The sequence below is a fragment of the Haliaeetus leucocephalus genome, unplaced genomic scaffold, assembly GCF_000737465.1.
Source record: "Haliaeetus leucocephalus isolate CR32 unplaced genomic scaffold, Haliaeetus_leucocephalus-4.0 Scaffold157, whole genome shotgun sequence".
NCBI lineage: Eukaryota > Metazoa > Chordata > Aves > Accipitriformes > Accipitridae > Haliaeetus > Haliaeetus leucocephalus.
The window spans coordinates 335,200-353,363 of NW_010972593.1; the positions used below are offsets into that span (position 1 = coordinate 335,200).

Sequence of the window (18,164 nt, forward strand, 5' to 3'; positions counted from 1 at the left end):
CCCCGCCGGCCCCCCCCCTGCCGCTTCGCCCCTGCCTTGCGGCTCCCAACGCAGCTCGGTGAACGGGTGCTCGTCGGGAGCCAGGTGTTTTCTGAGGCAGGGCCTTTGCGGCGAGAAGCGGGAGCGGGCGGATTTCTGTCAAAACCGAAGAACCCCAGTGATGTTTCTCTGCGGGGAGCCTCGCCCCCCTCCCCCAAACGCCCCCCCGGGGCTGTGAGGGCTCCCGCTGCAGAGGCGGTGCTGCTGCTCACCGGCCTTTTCCAGCAGAGAAGACCCCTAGCGTAGCGTTCTTGAGCTTCACCAGCTGAAGCCCCAGAGAGGCCTTCCTCCCACCAAAGGCCTGGACAAAGAAGAGCATTTGGGGTCAGTCACGCTGTAGGCGTTGTCAGACTCTCGTTTCATGCTTTACCTTGGTGCTGAGGGGAACGTAGCAGGCGCAGCCCGAGGGGGAAGGCATCCCCCTTGGCGAGGGTCCCCTGCGGCGGTGGGTGCCTGCCCTGAGGGAAGCCGGCGGCGACGGGTCGTTTCATTCCTCCGCGCCGCCAGGGGGCGCGCGGCTTCGTCGTCCCCTGGAGGGCGGGGGCGGCGCTGCGCCTGCGCGGCGGTTCGAACGGGATGGCGGCTGAGGCGGAGGAAGGGTGAGGGGGAGCGTCTCCCCCGCCCGTCTCCTCACTCGTCGCCCGGTGCCGTTGTCATCTGCCGTTCTGTCTTTGCAGGATGTCCAGGCTGGCGAGCGACTCTAGTACTATGGTGGCGGGTGGAGAAGTGTCTACGAATAAGCGGAAAGGTAGCCGGCGGGTGAGGGGGGAGCCCGCTCCGACGGAGGCGCGGCGGGTCGCTGAGGCGGGAAGCGCGGCGGCGGGCCCGGCTGAGCTCTCTTTGCTCCTTCTTCAGGAGGAAGAATCGTCAAGTCTCGCTACTTGCAGTACGACAAGAAAGACGCCAAGAAGGTACTTGGACGCCTCGCTGCCAAGCTCAGGTGTCGCTCAGTGAAGGGTAGAAATGGTGTGAGGGGCGGCTCGGACGTTTGGCAGCGAAAGCCAAGCAAAAAATCACTCCGCTGGGGTTATGAGGGAGTCGTAGATGCAGATTACTAGACGCAGACTGGGTTGGGAACTTGGGACTGTACTCAGGTGACTTGCAAAGCGTCAAGATGCCCTGGGATTGTAGTTGTTTATTGTCAGCATTCAAGGTGGAGGTAAGATATATTGCTGATCGTCATTACCGCTTATATTCAGTCTTATCTGTTTCTCGGTTGTCAGGATGCTTCAGCAAATTCCTTTTTATCACCTGCTGCTAAACCATCTTCTGCAACTAAACCAAGATCAGTTCTTCAGAAATGTAAAACTTCTGCTGGTAGGTTTTACCAGAACTTAAAAGCTATTTTGTGAGTTTGTATTTCTAACCTGTGGAACTCTTAACAACTCTAAAATGTTCTTAAGAGATGATATTTTGTATTACTGGCATCACTGCCAGTTATTACCTGTATACAAAGGGAATTGAGAAACTTGGTGCAGGATTAAGAAGTGTAAACTCTAGTGCCTTAAACTCTTGTCGGGACATTCTGATAGAAAACTAATCTGGAACTGAGTAATTGGGCTGTCTAAAATAAGCATAGCTCTTGCCTTCTGCACAAGGCTTTGAACTATTCTCTTACTATGCCCTCGCCATTGCCCTGCTCTTTTTATTTAATCTTTTTAATAAATCCCAGTGTAAATGATGGGAAATCCCTGTCTGCAAAACAGTCCATTTTTATTTATTTTGCAAGAATTGCAAAAGACTTTTCTGGTAAGACTTTAGCTTGACTTGAAAATACTGAGGAAATAACATTATTCCCTTTTCACATCTGAGTATTGTTGTTGAACTGTGAAATGTTTAAGAGGATAACATTCTGAGCTACCTTATCTCTAGGTAAGTTAGGGAGTATACAAATGATGTATATAAAGTAAATGTGTAAAAGTTCTCATAAGGTTGCTACATATTAGTGAAAGCATATATAATTGTGAACTTGTACAGAATCTGTTCTAATTCTTTTAGTTTGATAATAGCTTCTTTCTACAGATGTTCTCCCTAGCTCATTAAATCAGAGTAGTTTTGAGAAAGGTGATTTGCAGTCCACTTTATTGGATGAAGGTAAAATTAGTCGACCGGACCTTGATCTTTCAGCTATTAATGGTAAGCTTCCACTCACACTCAATTTCTTGTTTTATTATTTTTTAACATGTGCTGTAACTTGATTTTACAATACAATATAATTCACAATACAATACAATAACCCTTGTATTCTTCTATATTCACAAAAGGATTTTGTTAAATAAGGTGTACGTTATTTCAAGTGTCTTTAAGCAGAGGTATTAAGACCTTTGGGGTTTAAATTAACTTCTCGGTTTTTAGTATCTTTTGGGTGCTCTGTTCTTATTGTTTAAGATCAAATATTAAAGAACAAAGTGACCTCAAGTCTTTGTTCCTATAACAGATGGGTGTTACAATTTTCAGAAGGGATGATAATCTATCACGTCTATCTGTAACTGTCATTTAAAGCTAAATGCTCATGTGATCCACATTTCATGAGTATCATCAGAGCCAGAAATAGGGCACAAGTCGACTTTACTGGTACACATAATAATTTTGAAATTGTCTTTGCATTTGAAGAACCTGATGCTATGTTGACAAACCCTATATACTTTGGTAGAAGAGAGCAATAACTTTTCTGTTATGATACAGATACAGCTGTCCGCAAAAAGACTCCTGGTTCAAAATCTGCTTCCAAAGAAGGTACAGGGACATGTCAAAAAACCAAACAAGTGGTGAGTCTTGCTGCTTTCATTTGTTAAGCATATTTATTTTGGAATGTGTGAAATGAAGATTTTCTATTTATCTTTAATCTTAATAACAACTTTGAGGTCCTGAGCCTTCTGGCAGAAGTCAGAGGATAGGTCTGTTCTACTGCTAGCGGTGTTTGTTTTGTTTATCGGATGTCTGAAGACGCTTTGCTTCCGTTTCTTGTGGTAAAGAATCTGCTCCGATTGTGGGATCTCCTCAAGTGGATTCTTTTTGTATTCCTGGCCATACTTTTTAATTATATCACGTTATCCTTAAATATTTTCTGACATTTTGCTCAGAAAACTAACATTGATTCAACCTAATTTGCAGTGCCTTATTTAGGGATCTCATTCAATGTAGCACTGAAACTTCAAGTTCTCTACCAGTATTATGAAAATCTGCTGAAAATGTTATAAAAAGTGGTGGAACAAAGGATAAAGAGGTATATTTAAAATGCGTTGCTAAAAAAACCCAAACTTTTTTCATTGAGCTGACTATTGTTGATGATGATTCTGGGCACAAATTGGACTTCCAGTATTTGAATGTTGAAAAAATAATTGTTTAAATACCAAAATTGATGTAGTATGTTCTTTTCTTTTCTGAAGGGAAATGATTCTGATGCTCTGATGGAAGAGCTGGAATCTCAGACACTGCTTTTAACTTACCTAAGAGTAAAGGTGAGAATCAGTCAAGTACTTGGTGTTTCAGATGGAAGAACTTGATATTGAGGAATTGTTTAATTTCTTCTCTATGCTTTCTGATCCGTAAAAGTTAGATTTTTGTGACATTATATGTTTATGGTTGTGAAACTGTATGACTTGCTTTGAAAACTGTCTTAGAGTGAATTAGTGCCAGTTTATTAAGCTGGTGCTGATTCTTCATGAAGTAGGGGTATGCAGAAATTTTGGGAAAACTGTGAGTGAGAGTGTGTGGAATTCAAGGTTGCAGCAGTGACTTTGTGCTTTGTTCACTCAGTGCTGTATATGTATATTTTTCCTTTACAAAAAATATTAGTGGGGGTGGGGGAAGAAGATGGAGAGGGGCTTTAACTATAATGTACTGTGCTTACTGCATGAGGTCTCTGATTCATTAATTGAAGCTCTTTGACCTGGTCCAATGCTTACATGTGTTTATTCAGAATATGTTAATTACTTAGATGTAGCATTACTTTAGTTGTGAATATTTTTTGAATGTAATAGGCAGAAAAAAATCTTGCCGAGCTGGAGAAAAAAGCAGAAAAAAACTTGTTAATGTTGTGTGAAGAAAAGGAGAGACAACAGGAGAAGCTCTATGAGTTGAAGCGTGAAATTCTACTCAAAGAGAGAGAGCAGAAACTTGATGATGCATTAGACAAGCAGGTAGGCTTTATTACAATTTATGCTTCTCCTATATTTAAACAAGCTCACTTATGAAGTAGTCCTTTACCCAGAGAAGATTTCTCTGCTTCTGTGGCCTGCTGGTGTACAATTCTATGCAGCTTAAACAAAATAAATATCTGCTTCCTGTGGTGGCATGTAATGCTCTCTAGTAACCTAAGCAAATGCCTTTGTCACTTTTTTGTTGTCCCTTGTGGATAGACAGGAAGGAGAAGTTAGAGCTATTAGGCAAGGGGCAGCAATAGCGCACTGGTTGCCAGAGCAGTTTACAGTTGATGCACAGGAGATGCAAGTATCTTAAACCACGTGAACATCCTTCAGTTATGCAATTACAGTTATGGCTAGAGCTGAGATGCTAACTCTTAGGTGAGAAGTGAGCATCTGTTCTTTATTTGTCTTATTTTCGTATGTTAGACAGTGATAGTTCTGGCCTGGTTGTAAGAAGGCAAGTTTCTAATGAAGTCCTTGATAATAGGTGATCTTAAAAGCTACACCCTCCCCCTCTTTGTCAGTATTTTCTTAGTTCTGTTGTGTGAAATTAAAAGGTAGTACTTTTTGAATAATTATTTTTCAAAACTGAACCAATGTTTGCTTTTAACAAATACACATTGCAAAAATTAAAAAAGACTTTTGTGTTCTTGTGAATACACTGTTAACTACAGTCAAAGTATCATATATAGAACACTTTGCCTGCTATGTTGCTAATATCTCTGAGCTACAGTAACAAGGAAACTGGTATTGACCTAGGCATTTTGGGGTGGTAGAGGAAAACTTATTAAACAGCATGATAGGAATATCATACCACAAACTTCTTGAATTCCTCTGTCAATGAGCATTTCAGAGTGGTACTTGGGTCTTTTTGTAAATTATTTTTCTGCATTGAGCCAGGTCTGTACTAACAAAATGGCTGCTTTTGAAGAAGTGTTGGTTCATCATGTATCTTTTTCAGATAGAAGTACTTTCTTCCCTTGTTCCAGTTTGTGGACAGTTTAAAGACCAATATAAAAGCTTTGCAGCTTCCCTGGATGCCACTAGACATGAATTACCCATAAAGAATATTCACATAGAAGGAGATATGCTAACATACCTTGGTATGAAAATTTGATTAATCAAATTTATTTTCAAAAATAGTGGGTTTTGGCATGCTAAAATTCTTACATTGTTATTATTGGATCTATCTGCGGCCACTGGAGGAATTTTGTGTACTCTTAGATCTTGTATAGACACTGGGCTGCAACATTAGTCACGTGTTTTGCTGCAAATAATTCTTGTTTCCATTTAACCACTAAAATGCACTTGAGCAAGTTTTTTATCTTGCAGCAGGAAAAAAACTAACTTTCTAAACTAGGGCAGTTTTCATATATACTTTCTTTAGCAAGTTTCTGTATCTTTTAACTATATTCATGGCATTCCTCCTTCTTTCTTGTTCCTAATGGGTAAGCAAGTTACAGAAATGCTATGACGTCTTCTTGTTTCTGTGTTTGAGGGATAAAGTCACGAGGGTAGACTTGCTCATGTTTCCTGTAGAACTAGAGCTTAAATATATTGTGTGATGTCTTGAATCAGAGAGTGTTTAATAAATTAGTACTTGTGGTTTGTATTGAAGTCTGGGCAAAAAGTTATATTTTTAAACTGCTGGTCTGCAAGAAATGAGATTCTTAAACCATTTGCAATAATCTTGCTTACGCTTTAAAACGAATTGAAAAGGTTTATCAAAGAGCTTAGAATTCTTGTAAGGAGGCTTGAGAGAAAATAAATGCATGTTTTTAATTTGTGAATGCTAAAGGAAAGGACTGGATAAATTTCGTGTTGGGGGTATATGCCAATAGCAATATATGTAACTGGCCAGGGAATTTTGGATGTTTAAAACTTGGGGTTTTTTCTTGCATTTGTCTTGGAAAAAATCTTTTACATACTCTAAATGAGAGCTTGATTAGCAGTTTTAATAGCATGTTGCTGGTGTTAGTCTTCATAGCTGAAAATAATTTGGTTTTTACAGTGTTCTCATAGTGTGTTTGCAAAAGCTGAACAGACAGTAGTTTTCCATCATCTAGTTCACTTGTTTCTGTGGTTACTCCAGCTATTAAGTAATCTTGTATTAACTGATGCTACTGTATGCATTTTGAATAATATCTTTAACATCTCATATTGCAGATGAACTGCAAAAGCAATTAACTATCACACAGGAACTTCTGACAGAAGTTATGCCAAGCTACTCAGAAGAAAGTGCAAAAGCATTTAGTGTGCTGAAAGACCTTAAAGGAGTTTCTCAGCAACTGGATAAAGAGCTTCAAAGGTATTTACAACAATCAGGTGAAAAGACTCGTTGGCTAAATATTCAGAGGAAAATCTATAGTCTCAGTAGAATATATCCCGAATATATATTAGAGGAGGATTAATTGAGGGGATAGTAGCACTAAGTTTAATTCTGTTTGTAGCAGACATCTGCATTTCTGTCCCTACCCCATCTACAGTCAAAGATGTTTGGGGTTTTTTGTTTGTGTATTCTAAGCAAACTACTTTAGCATGCCATTCTCTTGACACTTCAGCTGAGAATTTCAGTGAGCAAGAATAGCCCTGGTAAAGTGCAAATATATAGGAGAGTGGAGAACTCCAACAGACAGAAAAGTGAACTGGAAGCACTATGTCTTAAATAATAACCAGGCAAATATATCATCCTTTAGGAGGTGCAACGAGGACAGAAAAGGTTTCTCTCTTGGAGTGTTGTGTCAACAAATACAAAGTATCATGGAGAGCATGAGGAAGAGATAAGGCATGATAAATTCCCTTTCCTTCCTTCATTTCCCTAGAAGAGATTACAGCAAAACATTTGAAGATTGAAAGACCATAAAGCCACACATCTCCCCCTCCTGCAAACTGCCCCTCCTCTCCTCCAATTTCTAGCCTTTGGGAAGAAAATTCATATTTCACATTTTTGATTCTGGTGGCTCCATGGTAGGAGAATGATGCGAATGTCCAGGCACATAGCCTTTGGGGTTAAGTAGAAGTTATCCTCAGAGTAACTGATTTAGTTTGCTTCATTTGTTCCAGGAGCTTCACAGAAGTGCAGAACCTGTCATTTGCAGTTACTAAAGAAGTTTCTCTGCATAACCAAAGAATATGCGAAGAGAAAAATGGACTAGATGTTGTGAAACACTGGTACTTCAACTAAGTTTGTGTATTGTTTTACTAACGAGTGGGTTCTAAATCAATGCCAGCATACTTCCTGTGTGAACATATAACTTATCCAAATTTTCAGTTATACCAGAATATGAAACCAGCAGCATATATGCTTACTAATGTAAGAAATGGAGTTTTCTTCTGCATGTCCCATAAGGAGACATCTTTTTTTTAATATGAATTTCTGTGACACCATTTTCATCACCTTCTGCCTTGACAATACTGAAAGGTAAATAATTAATGTTATTCTTAGCAAATATGACCTATGTATTGTTAAACTTCTTGTTCTACTTCCTTGGAACTGGCTTCAAGTACACTGTTTTGCATCTCTTTCCGAAGTAGTGTTCCTTAGAGAGCAGCATATCAGAATATAGATGTGGAATTGTGTATGTGGTACTGTATATTTGCTGATCTCATCAGGAGGATCTGTAGGAATGTACAGCATGATCATTGGTGGCCCAGTGAAGAACTTCTGGAGAAACTCTTAATTGTCCCTTATTTCTGGATTTGTTGAGAGGAAAAGCTACCAAGGTAGCAAATAATGAGGCTGATGCTTGGAAGGAGCCTGGTTACTTCTAACAAGTGAAAAGTTTTGGTAACTTGTTGCCTAATTGTCTTGGAAACAAATTATTAAAATCATAAATGCTTTTGTATTAACCTGATGCCTTCTCTTGAAGGACTTTATTTATTCTTTTTAATAATAAAGACTGTTTTCCACTGCTATATCAATAGCCTTCATGTTTTAATATCTTCACTGATCTCCTGCAGAAGCTTTTGTTTCCATTTGGGCTTACATAGGACTAATACTACACAATATATGCAGTGGTGGACTTATAGACACTAACCAGTCCCAGTGGCAAGCCACGACCTACTGGCATCCAAAGTGCTGAGACCAGAAGACTGTGCATGTGGAGAGAAACTTCAAACCTAACTACCGAGTAAGTGCCTGAGAGTGTGGTCTTGTTATGAACATACTTGCCAGATGTGGCAGGTTTTTTCAACACACTTTACATTTTTATACATGGAATGCATTTCTCTCTGAAACACATGCTATATCCTGTATTTTTTTACCTGTGGAACCTGTTTCTCTGATGGTTTTTCAAAAGCTTTGCTTTGTGTTGTCTGCTTAGTGTTATGTTTCTGGCTTAAGCTGTGTCTATAAAGCTTTTTGGACCACTCAAAAAATACTTGGAGTGTTCTCCTTGCACTCCTTGAAGTGCTATTCAGACTTTCTTCCTGGTATTACTAAGAGTCTAACTAGATTCTTGTCTCCTTTTATTAAAAATTAGGAGTAAATTAAGCTGTAGTAACTGGATCAGTAAGATGTGCAGTGCACTGGATGAGAAGTCAATATATAACAAACTATTAAGACTGTATATAATATCGGTGTCACTTTTTTCACAGTAACTTATCCATGAGCCAGTGAGAGGGCAATGAGTTATTTTAAGTTATTGATCTGTTACTTCTTCTTCCTCAAACATGTTAGGTGACCTGCACTTACCAGTTCACCTGTGTGTGCTGCCAGTCCCTGAGTCATAGGTACTGCACACAGCAGGATCATGCTCTGGTCCAGGAACATGAGCTGCACCTACGAAGTTGGCCACTGGATGGGGAACTTTGCTAAGCAGTCAAGTCATGGGTTAGCTGCAAATTAGTAGTCTGTTTATTTTTGGTGGATGGAGATCTCTGTAGAAAGGCTCCATATGATGAACCTGGTGGTCAAACAACTGTTTTTCCTAGGTTTGGATAATTGCTAGGATGTGTGTCCTCATGCCTTTAAGCTGCTTATCATGAGTGTGTCATTCTGAAACTCAGAAAATTAAGAGTGGTCGTCTTAAATGTGAGGGGGGAGGGATGAAATGAAAATCAAGTTTAGAGTCTCTTGATAATTCTGTGTCTGCACAGACACAAGTCAGAATGTCTTTCCTAGGTTTTCTTGATGGTAGACCTCATTGCTGGTCTAAAAAAAGTTTGGTTTTTTTAAGAAATACTTTTAAATTAAACCCATCCTCTTCAGTCAAATGACTTTCTACCATTGAGATACTATTGTGTGTGTGTATATGTATATATATATACACCCAAATGATACTTAAGCAGCAGACAGCACTATAAATTTTTTTAGAAGTGCTTTGATTTCAGGTACATATTTTCCATCTAGAGCATAAATGTACATGTTCTGATTTTAATGTTAACATATATCCTTTTACTCAGTAATTTGGAGAGGGGTGAAAGAGGACTTGGGTGGAGTTTCAGCTTCCTTCTGGATTTTCTCACTCGGATCAATTTCTAGATTAATCAAGTGCAATATATCTGCATTGATATTATAAAGCAAAGTGGAACGCTATTAGTTCTCTCCCATGAAGAAGGGTGGAGAGAAAGGTTCTGCTTGCTGTGATCATGATTACAGGCTCTGAATTTTTGGGGGCAGTAGTTCATCCTTGCTGCTGCAGGTGGCAGTCGTTGTCTATACAAGCCTAAGGCAAAGTGGGAGTCCTGGAGCTAAAGGCCAACTGCATGTACAAAACAATGAAGTGCTTGGGGATGTGCGCTTATTGTTTCAGAAGAATCGTAGGCATTGATTTGAGCATTCTGGCCATTCTTTTCCTTAAATTGGACACTTGTGTAATTCTTTGTACAAATGGTAGACAAGTGTTAGATAAAGCAGCTCAGCCTCTCCAGGAAAGGGTTTTAAGCTGTTTTGAACTGAGACTTTTCCATTTTTATTTTCCTGAATATTCTTTCTAAGTGGTTCTGGGTTGGCTCTTTGCAGAAGTGTTTTAGGCTCCTCCACCTTGAAATAGCCACAGAATTAGATGCTGCCACATTTAACACTGTACAAACAATAACAACAACAAAGAACTGCAGAATCACTGGAGCAGGAGCTAAACAGATGTGACACCACTTATTTTGTATTTTCCACTTATTTTCTGACAACGTCACATGCTCTGAATCGGTTGGAATCCTAAACAATTTAAGGGCTCTTTTTATTCAGGTTATCAATCTCCCTTTTTTTTTTTTTTTTAAACCTAGAATTAATAATGTTCTCCCTTCTGTAATTTGTATCAATGAAGATTTAGTTTTGTTCTATCTGAATTTGTACAGTACTTATTACCTATGTATTCATCTTCTAGGCCAGAGGTTCTTACTGACCAGTTGTTAACATTCATGTGTCCTAAGGTGCTTTTTTTTTGGGGGGGGGGACTCTTTTTCTCTTCCAAAAACTGAAAGCAATTGTGAAACAAGCCAGCTAGGTCTGAGAGCCTGGGTGGGAAGGGGAGAGCACACAGAATGTAAGTATTTGTACCCTGCAAAATTCTCTTAATTGTCTAAAAAGCAGTTGGCAAGGTAATTTTGAGCTAGGTTTGCACTGCACAGATTGCACTGCCTGGACTGTGATATTTCTTGGAGAGCTCTGACAGTGTTCTCTTCAGTTACGCTGGTGTTGCCTGACTGTTTTGACCACCAGCTCAGGAAGGCTGAATCAAAGCATTTTTTGCTGTAATTCCTGTGCTCTCTGCAATAGGGTCACCAGGGGTCAAGGTAAGGGAGCATCCCTCCTTGCCTGTGGTGCACTATGGTGGAGGTGCAGCCCAGGAGATAATCAAGGCCCGTTCGTCTCTTCACCACCACCCCCCAACCCTACAATTCTTTGTTCACACTAGCTTCAAATGGAGCTGATTCTTTGCTCATCAACAGCAAGTAAGCAGCTCATGACCCCAGCAGATGTTTCTGCATTTTAGGCTAATGAGAACTTATTGGATTACTGCAGTCTTCCCTGCCTCGGAGTAAATACCACTTTGTTGGAGATCCGGAAACTCATACTGAATATGATAAACAAACTGCTGGCTGGATTGTGATTGCCAGGACATGAAAAGAGTTCCACAGCAGCAGAAGATCTAACAGCTCTGAAATGCACCACTGAGCCACACCAATTAAGAGCATTTCCAGTGATTATGTGAGCGTTCCTGTTCAACTCACAGAAATGATTTTAGGTTGTTTCTTCCGCTGCGTTTGTGTGTGGTCTGTAAAGCAAGCACAAGGATGGAGGGTGAGGTTTGCAGAGTAGTCTCAAATGCCTCTGATCAGTTTCTTTTAAAATATTTCTGTGATAATATATATGCGAGACCTATCGAGTTTCCTGCTATTTCAAGATCTTAAACTTCGTATGTTAGGGAAGCAAACACAATTTGCCTCTTAAGACATAACTAATTTCTTGTTTATATAGATAATGTGTTCAGAGATGGCCTGTAGGATATAAAAACTTAATTCCTTGTTTTAATATCTACTGCATGTGGTGGTGGGAAGTTAAACAGCTGATTGATTAGTAGAGTTTTCGGGACTACTACCCAAAAAGATGCTCTGTCTGTGGCACTTAATCCTTTCAGCAGTCATGCTTTGTTGTGTATTTCTTCAGAACTTTTTAGACAGTGTTTCAGTAAGTGAAATGGTAAACAAGTAACTACAGGAGTGCAGCACTGATTCCCAGCTAAACCAAGATGAAGCTTATTAGCTTGACTATAGAGCAATGTTGGTACACTTACACAACTTCAGCATATTATGGACAGGGTAAGTATGGAATCTGTATAGGCAGTACCCAAATATGGTGAGAGCCTTTAACCCTTTCTTGCCACCTTCTTTGTCTTAGGAAATTTGTCTCCACCTAACTGAACAAACTCAAATTTCTCAAATTAATATGACTTGTATGATAAAAGGTTGTCTCTACCCATTCCTAGTTATAAAGGTGTCCAGCTGAATTTTTAATAACTCTTAAGTGTGGAGACTTCACAAGTTCTCTAGATCCCTTATTTATGTATAAAACTGCCACCAAACACTAGACTATGCACAAACTTCTATTGCATCAGTCATATGTAGAGGCTGAGAAGAAAACTGGGAAGGAATTTCTTACTAAGTGTCTTAATGACCAGCCACTGCTGATTAAGCACAGTGCTCTATTCCCATTCTAAATTGACATCTGCCCATATGAATGATTTCTTAGTACTATCTCAGTCATTTTGTCAGGAATTAAAATGTTATACTACTGTGAAAGATCAGCCTCTCCTGTTCTATAGATGATTAATAAGCATTTTTGACAGAATTGTTTAATAATTATGTTCTCGATATCATTATCTTCTTGTTATAGGCTACTCAGATTACATTCTTATTTTGAATGTGCTCTTTAATTATCCTTCCCTTGTAATTTTGTTCTAGAGATGCTTGTGTTCCTGGGAGGCAGGATCAGTCTTGTTTCTACCACTCTGTATCTGGACTGATGTAGTTTCTGTTAAAAGACATTGTCCTCATTGCTGGTAAGATTGCAGTAGTATGGCAAAGCCAATAGGACACTTGTTTTGCAGTTATCAGTTTCTACATTAGGTATCCATGTTTGGCTAACAGAAAGGAGGCTGTCACAGGAACACAAACGGAGAACAAAACTGGGAGTTAAAGAAATGGGTGGGGGATTTTTACCATAAATATAATGCTGTAAAAAGTAACTAAGACCTTATTCTTGACTGGTGGTATGTCATGACTGACATGAGTGTTTTCCACTGGGGATGGGGGACAAATGATTCTGGCTTCCCTGAAGCTGATGAATTGTCCCTTGTTTTTTATTTTTCACCCACCTTCTACTGAAATCTAGTGCGTACAGGACTTAATGCAAAACTAAATAGTTAATAACCTTGTTTTTACTGCAGTATCTTCTCTTATGTGCACAATTTACACATGTATTCTCAAAATTTTTAAATAAGTGAGTGTTACCTTGTGTGCCTTTAGGTCTGGTCACCTGTGTGACAAGTTAGTGATAACACTCATGCTGAGGCAGTTAAAAAGCGCTAATTATTGATGGCGTGATCCTACCACTTGATTCATGTGACTAGTCTTACTGATCTGAATTTTGTGTTTTGGGGGGGGGGGGGGAGCAAAAGGAGGTACAGCTAAGAGTATCAGTACTCAAGAATTAGTATTATTTAGAGCTTAGTGTTAACGCTGGTTTTTATTTGACAAATACCTGTCTGATAATTTTAACATTGCATGTCGTTTATTTAGTAGATAGATGGAACATGGGTGGTGGTGGGGAATTCTTTCTTCTACAGAGTAATGATGAGAGTGTACAAGCAGTCAGAACATAAATTAGATCTAGTCAGAACCAATATAGATGTACTTGCACTTTCTTCTCTAAACTGCAGTCCCTCCCTCACCTTTCTGACACACCAGTATAGCCATACCAATCCCCTGCACACTTTCAACCTGGACAAGTGCCTGAGATTCCTAAAATTTCATGAGGAGCAGAATTACGTTTTTTGTAAACGAAATAAAAATCCGAACTATGCACAGTGCAAGCCGGTGGGTGAATATGACCCATAGATTTGACTGATGAATAGTTTTTATACATAAGCAGTTCTTACAGAACTTCCTTTAAACTCCTAACTATTACCAGATGTGGGTTGCAGGCGGCTGCTGGAATTCCAACACCTGTTGCATCACACTGAATAGGATTCATTTTGGCAGGCACAGAAAATTCCATTTCAGTAACTAAATAGTTTGAAATGATATCTAAAGCCTCCTTTTTTCTCAGACCAAGCTGATTCTAGCTTTATTTACAGGATTGCACATACTTTCATAATTAGAAGATGGTTTGCAGTCTTTAGAGACTGTAATTGCCTGATATTTCTTATAGTCAGTAAATATCAAGTAGAAAATCTTCAATTTGGAAGAAATCTCTCCTTTTAAAAAAGTTAACAGTTATTTAAAATGGCTATACTCGTAATGATAATTTCTAGCTGTGATTTCTGAAATGTAAAAATACAGTGTTTTGTGTTCAAAAATATTATAGCATTATGCTGAAGATGGAGCTGCATTTTAGAAGTGTACTGTGCTGCATTCATCAATTCGTTGCTGAATCATATTGCTTCTTCAATGTCCATACCCAGAGCTTTTTCAAAGATAAAATGTGGATTACTACAGAATGGGTGTTTGGTGGCACTTTGTGGGGTTTTTTTGGTATGTACCCCATAGATCTCAGGCATGAGTCTGTAAGGAACTGTTTGTGGGTCTGCTCTATGAAGAGGTATAGATTAAGTGTAGAGATAGTTATTTTTTTCAACAGCATGATGCTGTTTTACCTGAAACATACCTGATCTCTGGAGGACTATTATCAAAATAATTGTTTTGATTGGTGAGGTCTTGTACATCAGTTATAGGCTGCTGTACCATAAGAACAGCAAAGGTGTTTCATTTTCATTTTGCCTCCTTATTGTCTTTAATCAAAAGATTTCAACACGCTCTGAAGTGTTACCCTTAGGAAGGAGGCTAACATTAGTATTGCTGCTTTGCAGACAGGAAGATCCTGAGGCATACAGGGTTTTGTGGAGGTATTTGAGTATATGATGAAGCTGAAAAAAAACTTGGATTTACCAGATTTTGCTTTATCTTTGCATGTTTTGGTTTGTCAAAAAAACAAAACCAAACCCAACAAGACAAAACCAAAACATTCCCACTTTAATGGACTTTCTAGTAAGTTGCTTCTTATAAAGCCTAGCTGTTCGCTTGGGAAAGGATCTTTATGGTTCTAGAGTTTGAATGAGTTTGAATAAACTGGAGGAGAATGCAGCAGTAAGGAGGAATCTAGTCTTTTAAATTTAGATAATCCAGCTATTTCCATTTCTAGTTAAGTTGCAAAGGCCAATCTGTGCTGTAAAACAGTTATTTTATTAAGAATATCGTAAACTGTTTGAAGTGAGACCTAGGTTTGACAGAGTTGGTGCAAGTTAATGTTGATCTCAACAGTGCCATAGTTGCATTTAATAGGGAGAAAGATAAAACTAATGTTCTAGTGAAACATTTGTAGAAAAATACAGCTCTTAATAAATCTGAATGGCAGGCATTATAGTTAATTCCATGTAAAACCAGTGTAATGTCAATTGAATTGACATCACCCCAAAGAATACTAGTGCAAGGTTTGTGGAGAGTGTTCACATCTTAAACTAACATAATCTAACAAAATACATTACCTATTCTTACAGATACTGCCTTACTTATAACCTTGACCATCATAGCTAGTACAAGCTAGTACAACTCCTAGTGCAAGTAGAATAATACCATTTGAGTACAATTACACATTTCTGAGGAATGGAAGATCAGAGGAAAAACCCTATATACTTTAAAGATGGAGAGAAAAGATGTGTTAGGAGGGCCTCTTTTTTACTTCATGCTTTCTTGCACGTGTCTTCAATTTGGGGCAAACAAAAGAGTCCCTTGGTAGCTCTTGTAGCGTTGTTTTGTCATGTGAAGATACATGAGCAATGAAGTGAGCAAGAGAGGAGCAGTTGTGCTTAAATAGCACAGCAGCAAGCAGAATGGATTCAGCTTACATAATATTAAAAGCTGAAAGCTGCTCCAAGACATTCTGCAACTCCTCCCACAGATGAGCTATAGCTAGAAAAATCCCATTAAAAATAAATAAAAATAACCTTTCCCAAGGTGGTGAACAATCTTTAAAAATGTCTTGTTCAGTAGTGAGAGCATAATTTTGATGTTCTTATTGTATTGAATAAAATTTCTTGACAATTAGGGCAAGTCTTAAAACAGGATCTGTAGAAAAACATTAGTTAAGGATTGTTGATGTAATAAGAGTGGTTTAAATAGGTGATTTCTTTAAAACCTTCTAAACTTGCTTGGCTATGATTTTAGCTGTCGTGTCCAGTCCTAAAAACTGTAATGAGCCTTGCAAAATACATAGTCCTTTTGATTTGAGACTGTTGTTTAAGTTGTCTGGTATAAGGAATTTTCAGGAGAGACAGTTTTTAAAGCCCTAGCCTAGCTTTTCTTTCTTTTTTTTTTCTTTTAATTTGACAAAGTTTGTTCCCTCTTCTAGACTTATGCCTCTCCACAAAAATAAGACAATGCTGTTTTAAGATAGGTGTAAGTAGGAAAATGTAGCCACATCTAGCAGTGTTCTCCATTACTGTAGATAATCTGAACTTATCAAAAGGCTACTGAGTTAATGATTTTATTTTTTTTTGAGAGAAGTCATATTAAAATTAGTTTAAGTTTCAAACAACTTGAAAAATTTAGGCACCATTTTGTTGCTCTGCTGGCTGTGGACTGATCAGCCTCTGAAGTCCTATTGCTGAAGTAGTCAGGGAAACCTCACTCCTTTTGATGACTTTGTGTTTTTAGGGAATGGACTGACTTGCAGAAAATGTGTTAGCTAGAAATGATACTGCTAAAGTATATGGTGACTGAAACAATTTTAAGAGGGCAAAAAATAGTTTTAAAAGTTTAGCAGCATTAGCAACTTGTTTTGCTGTTTTTCTTGTCAGAAGCTAGAAGAAAGGGCCTTTGGTGAACTGTTGAGTTCACTTTTGGATACAAATCTGTATTTTTGCTATATAAAATGCTGGGCTCCATATCAGTGATTTTTAGAAGAAATGGAACTGAGGTTCAAATAACAGCGCTAACCTAGGGGAAAAAAAAAAATAGCGTTTTAGAATTTTTTTTCTGTTTTCCAAGTAGTTTACCTTAAGCCAGGTGTGTAGCGTTGGGGAAAAAAATATGATTCAAACTACCTCCATTGAGGGTTTTCGCTTATTCCTGGGGAGAGAGTTCAGCTCTGCTGAAGTCCATCTGGGATCCTGCCTTGCCTGGGTTGTCTCCAGCAAGGGTTGGAGAAGTCATTCCCTGGTATCTATATGCAGCATTTAATCCATGGCTGTGAGACATGGCATTTATTCTGTCACCTTCGATCTCTGCTGTTGCTTTGGATCTGCTTTTCCTCGATTTGTGTAAGCTCTACTCTTAGGCTGCACCCTCTTCTTCAGACCGGTGTAGTGAGAGCTCCCCCTCCTGTCTCAAGCCCCCGTAACCAGGGGCTAGGACAGAGGGATGGAGATGGACAGATTAGGGCCTAGGGATGGGGGAGGATAGAGTAGCATCGGTCCTGGCACTGGGTTTTGGGTCGGAAAGCAGTTCTTTGGCAGCGCTCGGTGGAGCGCCTCGGAGCACAAAGGCTCAGTGAATGGGACCAGACCCATGCAGGGGCTGCTGTGCCCTGGTCCGGGTTGACGGGACTTTTGGGAACCTGAGCTCTGGCACCTCTTGCATCTGCGTGAGGCGCACCGGTACCCTCGGGGGCTGGAGGAGGATGGCGGAGGGCTCGGGCAGGTGCTCTCCCGGGGCTGGTCGGGCTCGGCAGAAGAGGACCCGATGCCACAGCCGCCCTCGGGGAAGAAGGCCGGCCGGGTTAGGCTGTCCGGGCTGCAGGGAGGATGGTGAAGGTGAGGAGCGGGCGGCTTTGGAACCCTCCGGGGACGGGCCCTGGCGCCGGGCGGGCAGCGCACCTGGGACCGGGCGGTGGCAGATTGCGGCCCGGGGCCGAGAGGCGGAGGTGCGGGGGCCCGGCCCCCCTCCTTCCCTCCCCCGGTGCACGCTGTCAGGAGCAGGCGGGGGAACCGCAGACAAAGAGCCGGGGCCGGAGCCGAGCGGGCACCGGGGCCAGGAGGGGGCGGCCCGGGGGCGGGGACGCGGCGGGGGCGGCGGCCCGAGGCACCGGGGAGCCGAGCCCGGGAGCGGGGCGGCGGGGGAAAAGCTCGGGCTGCGCTCGCCGGGAACAAAAGGCTCCCTCTTGTTCGCGGAGAAACGTGTCCCGGCTTCGGGGGCGCCGGAGCACCATGCCTCCCCGTAAGGAGCCCGGCTGTTCCTGGGGGGTCCTCCTGACCCTTTGCAGCCTGAGCGCAGCCCAGCCCCGAGAGAGGCAGTAAGTAGCGGGAGGAGGTCGCGCACCCTGCG

General features: G+C 40.6%; 2 protein-coding genes across 2 annotated transcripts in view; both read left to right on the forward strand.

Annotated features, from left to right (window-relative positions):
- Window positions 1–603: 603 nt before the first annotated feature.
- Window positions 604–7,991, forward strand: HAUS8 (HAUS augmin-like complex, subunit 8). The gene is made up of 11 exons (XM_010562192.1): window positions 604–638; window positions 717–787; window positions 895–950; window positions 1,263–1,356; window positions 2,062–2,175; window positions 2,725–2,807; window positions 3,429–3,500; window positions 4,023–4,181; window positions 5,149–5,290; window positions 6,354–6,495; window positions 7,251–7,991. The coding sequence occupies exons 1-11, from the start codon at window positions 616–618 to the stop codon at window positions 7,369–7,371; spliced, it is 1,077 nt and encodes a 358-aa protein (XP_010560494.1). The 5' UTR covers window positions 604–615; the 3' UTR covers window positions 7,372–7,991.
- Window positions 7,538–18,164, forward strand: part of CPAMD8 (C3 and PZP-like, alpha-2-macroglobulin domain containing 8) — a 65,537-nt gene continuing 54,910 nt past the window's right edge. The window contains exons 1-2 of the mRNA XM_010562191.1: window positions 7,538–7,608; window positions 8,148–8,317. Of these exons, the coding sequence (XP_010560493.1) occupies window positions 8,286–8,317 (32 nt within the window). The 5' untranslated portion in view covers window positions 7,538–7,608; window positions 8,148–8,285. The remainder of the gene's footprint in view (window positions 7,609–8,147; window positions 8,318–18,164) is intronic.